Consider the following 8,363-nt stretch of genomic DNA (forward strand, 5'->3'; position numbering starts at 1 on the left):
TCGTCAAAACGTACTCGCGATGGTCGAAACATTAGCCACATCGAACCCAAATACAAAGATGTACGGATAATAGCACACAATTTGCGAGGTTTCGATGGTTACTTCGTACCGACTTACCTCTACGGTAAGAACTTCGAACCTCGTGTTATTTTTGACGGCTCTAAAATATTAGGAATTTATCATTTGAAACTAAATCTCATCTTCTTAGATTCTTATTCGTACTTATCAGTTCCCCTTAGAAGGTAACCTGCAATGTTCGAATTACCCGAGCTTCGAAAAGGATTCTTCCCGCATGCGTTCCATACTCTACAAACTACAGATTATGTAGGTCCTATTCCAGACAAAAAATATTTCAAACCCGAATTTATGTCGAAGGATGATAGTGTAGAGTTCCAAACATGGTACAATCAGAAGAAAGACCAATCGTACGACTTAAAAACAGAGCTCATGGCATATGCACTTGACAATGTACGGGTATTACGTGATAGTTGTAACAAGTTCAGATCTCTCCTAATCGATATCTCCGACGTCGATCCGTTCAACCAAGATATCACCATAGCAGGAACGTGTAGTAGAATTTTCACTAGGAACTTTCTACCCCAAAACACTATGGCTATCCTCCCCCAGGGGGGTATCGCGGGTCGAACGTCCAAAGTCGAAAAGCAATTGCATGGCTGTCGTGGCTAGAACAACAAGAGAACACACAGATACGACACGGCCGTTCGTTGGGGGGTGAGGTTCGGATTGGGCGCTTTTTCGTTGATGGGATCCGAGATAAAACAGTTTATGAATTTCATGGTTGTTATTTTCACGGATGTAGGATATGCTATCGAGGTAATACGATACAGACAAACAGAAATCTACCCATGTCAGTTCTCTATGAAGAAACGTTGGATCGTGAAATGTTTCTGAAAAACCAAGGCTACAACGTGGTTTCCATATGGGAATGTCAATTCGATGAAATGAGAAAAAATAACCCCGTCTTGAATGCCTTTGTAGCTGATTTTAATATAACAGAACCGATTACCCTAGAAGTGCCCTCAGAGGTGGTCGTGTGGATTGTTTTAAACTGTACCACAAAGCAGATGAAAACGAGCAGATTCATTATATGGATTTTTGCTCCTTATACCCCTGGGTGTGTAAATACGGAGTGTATCCGCGTGGCCATCCAAATGGTATTCTGAGAGATTTCGATTACAGTAAGAAAGCATACTTTGGCATTGCTAGTGCACGTGTGCAAGCACCAGAGAAGTTGTTTCTTCCAATATTACCGATAACGTGTAATGGGAAGTTAGTTTTCCCTCTGTGTGCAAAATGTGCTCAGGAGGAATCAACTCTCTGTAATCACGAAGATACGACCATAAAAGGAGTATGGACAACTCCAGAACTGGATTTGGCACGCGACTATAGCTACAAAGTTGTCGAATTGTACGAAGTGTGGCACTTTGATGAAACACACGAATTGTTGTTTGGTGGGTATATCGATACCTTCTTGAAAATTAAACAAGAGGCTTCGGGGTGGCCTCAGGGTATCGATCGTGACAGTTACATCCAAGAATTAAAGCAGAAGGAAGGTATTACACTTGATCATGCCCAAATTAAAAAAAACGCATCCCGGCGTGCTTTGGGAAAGCTATGTATGAATTCTTTATGGGGTAGGCTTGCCATGCGGACAAATCGTGTAAATACTGTTCTATGCTCGTCCTACTCAAACCTCGTTGAACACTTCATGGATGACAGTCAAATTATTCAAGATGCTCGACTAGTCACTGAAGAAAAAATGCTGATAGCATACAGCCTTCTTGAAGGTACAGAACCTCCATATCGCAAAGGAAATGCTGTAATAGGATCCTTTGTTGCCTCATACGGACGAATTAAACTGTATAAAGCCATCGCACCTCTGGGAGAGCGTTTAATTTATACGGATACCGATAGTTTGGTATTCTCATATAAACCAGGCGATACACTTCCAGCTACAGGCCACTCACTAGGTGAACTAGTAGATGAATTGGAAGGTGACACTATTTTAGAATTCGCTACTTCAGGACCCAAATCGTATTCGTACAGAACACGCTCGGGCAAATCTGTAACAAAATGTAAAGGCATTACCCTAAACGAGAACAACAGCCGACTCATAAACTTGAATGTAATGCGATCTGCAGCAATGGGTGAACAAGTTGAAGTGACAGTTCCTGTACCGTTCAGCATGAAACGTGACAAATGGCAGTGCAAGCTACTCCACACATCGTTAACTAGGCTGTGTGGTTTCACATTTAAGAAGCGCATAGTTGGAGAGCACACCCGTACATTCCCATATGGATACTTCCGTGAAAAACACAATCAAAATTGATTCGTCGTGAACAAGTTGAAGTGACAGTTCCTGTACCGCTCAGCGTGAAACGTGACAAATGGCAGTGCAAGCTACTCCAAACATCGTTAACTAGGCGGTATGGTTTCACATTTAAGAAGCGCATAGTTGGAGAGCACACCCGTACATTCCCATATGGATAATTCCGTGAAAAACACAATCAAAATTGATTCGTCGGTTATAACTCTGTCACTATGTGTTCCTTTATCCACCCCTTCACATGTGTCGCTGCCGGTGGTACTCAAAGCGGTAAAACAACCTTCATTCTGTCCCTTATTAAAAACAGCAAACAGCTAATTTCACCCCCTCTGGAGAGAATAATTTACTGCTACTCGGAAGAGCAGGATCGGTTCTTACAGTTTCCGCACGTTGAATTCGTAAAAGGCTTGAAACTGCCCGAAGTCGATAGACGTGTCAGAAATCTGCTTATAATCGATGATCTCCTACACGTTGCGAAAGACAGTTCCGAAATCGCTGAAATATTCATTAAAGGAAGCCATCACAGGAACACAAGTATCTGTCTTCTCTCCCAAAATTTGTTCTGTCAGGGTAGTCAATATAGAACCATCAGTCTTAACTCACACTATTTAATCGTTTTTAAAAACCCCAGAGATTCCCGACAAATATCACACCTAGCATCGCAAGTATTTCCAGGGTGTTCGAGTGTTCTAGTCGATATTTATAAGGAGGCCACAGAAAAACCGTTCTCATATTTATTACTGGACTTTCGACAAGATACACCAGAACAATTACGTCTGCGCTCGTGTATATTACCGGAGGAAGCACCCTCGATCGTATATGTACCTTCATGGCTAAAAGACTCCGAAAACATAGTGACTTCATCAGGTTTTTGTTTGGTGCCAGCCCCAAGCAAGCAAATACAATTTTGAGACAGGTATCACATTCTCAGGTCATGGTTTTGTGCGAACTGTGTAAGACTTTACTGAGGTAACATACCAATCACCCCCAAAGAACGTCTTAGACTGCAGCGCAAAATGAAACTGCTACGTGTTCTAGCGGATAAAACTGTCCCCTTCACAAGGCGACGGAGACCTATTACCCAGCAAGGAGGAGCGCTGTTTCCCTTACTAGGCAGTCTGATAATTCCACTGATAACATCGCTAATAAGAAAATGAACGACTCGTTCAAAAAATATTTACTCCTGGCACCACCAGAACACCAAAGGATGATTTCTCTATACGATGAGATGTCCGAAATTCTGAAGAGACAGGACATGTCGATCGAATCCAAGGTGAAGGCCTGCCTTCAAACATTGAAGGCTTTTCTGGGACTGAAGAAGAAAAGCGGGCCTCCGGAGGAGGCCCTCGTGCTCCCTCCCGCGGCGGCCGGGGAAAAGCGCGCGCCCAAACGTGCAAGGAAGAAACCGTCGATTCTGACGTCTCCCCGTCGCTTGAGAGGAAAGAAAGTACAGTGGATACGCATGTAAGTACACAATTTTTTTTTAATTTTGTTTATTTAAATGATCGATTACATCTAAAGTGGCAAGAATATCATTGCCCCACAAATTTTTACAATAACATTCGTTAACAATCTGTCTCATAGTAATACCACGACATCTATGGGTTAAAAAGAAAACACAATGCAGCCCACAAGCTATAGATTCCCGATGTTGTATTACAGTCTTGTTATGAGTCCACTTGCGACTTTGCCTTTTCAGAAACACCGCAAAATCTTCGGGCGGGGGACAGGCAAACGTGTCGAAGTAATCGGCTTCTTCTTCTTCTCCGAGGTAAATAGCTATCCAATGGGTTCCTGGTCCGTCGGAAGGGTCTGTGTTGACAACTAGAAGAAACGGTTTACAAAGAATGTTCGTAGGCAGTTCGTCGCGAGCACATACACTTATGGGGTAGTCTTTAACAACACTTTCCAACAAACGTGTTATTTCTTCAGTGTTCATAATCCAGAAGAACTGACCTGTCTTTTGTCAGCGAAAGCACGTTCTCGAATTCACTGTACAAGACGCACGTGACGTTTTTAGGCAATGGTGAGGAAAATTTCAGTTCGAGACGTACACCACCCCGTCTCAGTGCACTAACGTGTTGACCGATGGCGTTTTCGTCTGGTGTTAGGTCAAAACCGTACAATACATTACCGACTGAATACTCGGAATATGACAAATCGTTTCCGGTGTCTTCCGTCCATTTATTTAATGAAGAGAAGAGCGACAGATACGATCTCGTATACTGTCCTGTCTTAAAGTCAGGAGTCAGAGGTATTGACGGGTACTGAATACCATCGGCCGTCACTTGTAAGTGACACAGGTTGAAGTGAGAGAAGTTAAAAGGGTTACGGGCATATGACCCATTGAAACCTTCGCTAGACACCAAACCCACAATCACTCGCGATGGGATTTGTCCTAGGAATATATTATCACGTGTGGAATCTACCATTCCTTTGGGAATAGAAAAGTATGTCACGTTCACGCGATTAATCGGGTACACAAGCGGGTTCTTCTCTAAAACAGTGATGTGTGCGAGTTGAATCTGAAGATTCAATTTCACTTTACGTACGAATAACGTTGCTTCCATAATGTTCAACTTGGCAGTTGACGAATCATTGGAAAGCAAACAAAATTCGGGGGAACTTCTTACCAGTCGTAAACGAAGGGAGACGTTATTCACTATGTATTTAGATTGGTGACACAGATCGAGTCGAAGTCTTCCTAACATCTCTGCAGTTTTCGATTTTGAGAAGGATTTCGATCGTTGGTACATACCACTATCATCCTTCTCGAACATCTGTTTAACATCGGGGTACTGATCTTTGATGTACATCTCAGTTGTCAGTTGCGAATTCTTGGCTTCCCGTCCATAGTTAAGAAGCGTTTCCAGGTATGCACGATAAGGGTACGCATTCGACGATGGGTTAATCAGTTTGTCTTGTACAAAGAGATCGACTTGACTGAATAGAGAGTGAAAGAAATTGTTAACGACTCCTACTTTATCATTTTCTTCCAGATCTTTTCCATCGCTTCTGGTGATTCGCACCTTCAACCGCAAATAACTTTTCCCGAGGTCTAGATACTCTTCTGAAGTCCCCGGAATATAGAATTCGATCGGGCCTACACTATCTACAGATGCTAGAGGAAGGAAAGTAATATACGACGACCGTTTGACACACATATTAGTGGCGGGTTTACTGAAAAGATCCAGCTCAGACATCATAACCTCCATCGAAAATATCGCGACGTCTACGTTTACCACCGCTCTGATTACGCACCTTGTCTTTAATGGCTTGTCCGACTTCTGATACACGATTTAAAAACGAACGTTTAGCTGGAATACCTGATACTACATCATCAACGATATTTCATCCTGCCGACAGTACTTGTCGACCGATGAAAGCTGCTGCAGGTTTCAGTATCGGAGTCAGAAAACGGAATGCTGTTCGGAAGATGCTTCCTAAACCGTGACCTCTCTGGATAGAGGGCCCAGCGAAGTATGGGTTCCCCCCTGCTTGTATTGTGTAGTAATGGACGTACGCATTCATCGTTCACGGAAATGGAGTTTAATTGTAGTCTTTCCCTCACTGAACGGCACGAATTCACCGCTATCTGTACGCACTTGGATTGTAACGGTATGGAACGTGTTTAACTGGAGGGGATAATAATCTAAATGCGAGAACGCTCCGTTATTGGAAAACGATACGACACGTAACAGTGGCGCTTTCGTGTCGCCTACAACCTGATCCTCAATTAGATTACAATAGACGAAATAGGAACTGACACCCCTATATATATCTGCCTGATACTTAGCGTAAACTCTACCTTCTAAATCTCTGCCTAGTTTTTCGCAACCTAGCATCTGACCGAGTCCTGTTTTTGGGAATCGAAGGTAAACCGATGGATCGATTTCGATAGATACTACACCTATGGAGTTCACTTTTGCATCGAGTTGCGGTGCCAGTTTCATCATTGCGTTAAGCACCTGTGGTATACTTTTGTAGCTCCCTCGTGGTAGTTTACAGACCTGAACAGCTTCTGCTTTCACACCCCGATATGTAATCGTTCTATTGGCTGCTTCTTTAGGCAATCTGATTTCCTTCTTGGAAACCCACTCACCGACGTGATAATTTCTGAAAATATGGAACCCTCCTTGATCCTCGCTAAATGTCTTATCGATACCTATAACCCGTGTAAAAACTTTAGGGATTTTCACAATACCCTCGTTCTTCACCCTTAACGTGAACTGTTCTTTCGTTCCGTCAGTTTTCACTTTCAGTTGAATATCACTGTCGACAGAATTAACATCATCGATAAGTTTTGAGGAAGTGATATACATTTCTTTTAATACTGTCATCGCACTGACTTCTTTTTTCTTTTTGGGGTGTATTGTGAATATGTTCCATCCATCGGAGATATTATCCCATGAAAGAGGAAAATGTACTTATGCAAGTGCTACTTCCCATTTGCCCGAGAGAGAAACAGCATTAGGCAGTTCCACTGTGAATTGTGACTGAGAATTTCTAGGATGCAGATCCATACTAGCATTACTGGGTAGTGTAAGGAAAAAAATCTTGTGAGCTGACCCAACTGTTGAAGCTTTGTGGGTAGCCTAACCATTTGACTAATAACTGACGTTGTCCTCTAACTGTCTTTTGTTTAAGTACCTTTTCGATGGGGTAGACGTCAGGTGGTAGATTATCGTCAAAGTTAACTTTCTGTAACTGTGTTTCGTAAAACGTTCCTTCTATCTGCTCACCATCACGGCCTGTCACACTGTACACAACAGGGTTACGCTTCAAAACACGTGTAATAGTAAACACTTCTCTCGTCCAATTCCCCCAGTAACCCTTGCGAAAAGGGTGAGACCCGCTGCTCAAAACAACTCTATCTCCGATTTTAAATTTCGGTTTCAGGGTTTTGCTATGGTTGTGGTAGAGCCTATTATACACTTCTTCTTCATTAGCAAGAGTGACTTTTACAGGGGCCATACCTATAGAACGATGGGTAGTACGATTATACGTAGCCACAATATCGTCGAGTACGTGAATATATTTCTGACTTTTGGAATAAGAAATCCACTTAAATTTTTTCTTTCAGTGTACGAATGAAGCGCTTGGCAATAGCTGCCTTCTTTTCCGATCTTGTTGTATAGAAATTGATACCAAGGGATTGGAATAACCGACGAAGAGACGCATTAGTGAATTCTTTTCCTTGGTCGGTATTAACACAAAATGGTGTTTCTTCTTCGAAAATAGATCTGAACGCCTGAACCACCTCGTTGGCATTTTTGCTTTTCAGTTTTCTGACCCAAGAATATCGCGAGAAGCAATCCACACAAACCAGAAGGTAACGATATCCATCGTTTGAGTCAGCGAGAGCCGACAGGTCACCCAGGTCACATTGAAAAGTGTGATTAAGTCCGGGAACTTTAATTTGATTCCTCCGAAAATTAATTCTTTGCTGTCGATGTCTCACGTAAGTAGGTTGACTAGCTAGGAATTCGCGCACAACACGGCTGGGTAATTTAGTATGTTTTTGAAGAGCGTCAATAGAACTGAAACTACCTATAACTTTAGGATTATAATAGTCTGCTAACATTTCTCTATCTCCACAGGTAGGAATGGACAGTGTCGAAGGCATCGCACTATTTATATTTGTCATCATCCTGATAGTGATTATTATTATCTCGGAACCACAACGTGAAGATTGGCGGATGGACTGCTTCCACCCATCTGAAAATGTTACTGTTTGTTCATAGATGTAGCTTTTTTAAAAAAAAAAAAAAATGTTCATTAAAAGCAGAAAATTTTTCTTAGATGTACCTTTTTTTAAAAAAGTGTTCATTAAAAAGCAGAAATTTTCTTTGATGTTTGAGTTTTTTTGATTTTAGGAAATGTTTCAATAAAAGGGTTTACACACATAAGTTAAGACAATAACAAAGGGTTACAATAATAATAAAAAACCTCTAATTAAAACTATCTTCATATTGAATCTCTATGGAAACGAACCTATAAAAAGCTTTACACCCAC

At 41.9% G+C, this 8,363-nt stretch overlaps 2 protein-coding genes across 2 annotated transcripts; both read right to left on the reverse strand.

The window, feature by feature from the left end:
• Positions 1 to 4,275: 4,275 nt before the first annotated feature.
• LOC150078865 (uncharacterized protein F54H12.2-like) lies at positions 4,276 to 5,550 on the reverse strand. The gene has a single exon (XM_090382871.1). It carries the CDS (start codon positions 5,548 to 5,550, stop codon positions 4,276 to 4,278), a length of 1,275 nt encoding a protein of 424 aa, XP_090238997.1.
• Positions 5,551 to 6,877: 1,327 nt separating this feature from the next.
• Positions 6,878 to 7,321, reverse strand: LOC150078866 (uncharacterized). The gene has a single exon (XM_090382872.1). It carries the CDS (start codon positions 7,319 to 7,321, stop codon positions 6,878 to 6,880), a length of 444 nt encoding a protein of 147 aa, XP_090238998.1.
• Between the last annotated feature and the right edge of the window lie 1,042 nt (positions 7,322 to 8,363).

Source organism: Mastigoproctus giganteus, chromosome 10 (genome assembly GCF_048544385.1).
Source record: "Mastigoproctus giganteus isolate SK-2022 chromosome 10, ASM4854438v1, whole genome shotgun sequence".
Taxonomy (NCBI): Eukaryota; Metazoa; Arthropoda; class Arachnida; order Uropygi; family Thelyphonidae; genus Mastigoproctus; species Mastigoproctus giganteus.

Excerpts from the sequence above, each read along its gene's own strand:
- LOC150078865 (XM_090382871.1), bottom strand. The coding sequence starts at position 5,550 with ATGTCTGAGCTGGATCTTTTCAGTAAACCCGCCACTAATATGTGTGTC.
- LOC150078866 (XM_090382872.1), bottom strand. The coding sequence starts at position 7,321 with ATGGCCCCTGTAAAAGTCACTCTTGCTAATGAAGAAGAAGTGTATAAT.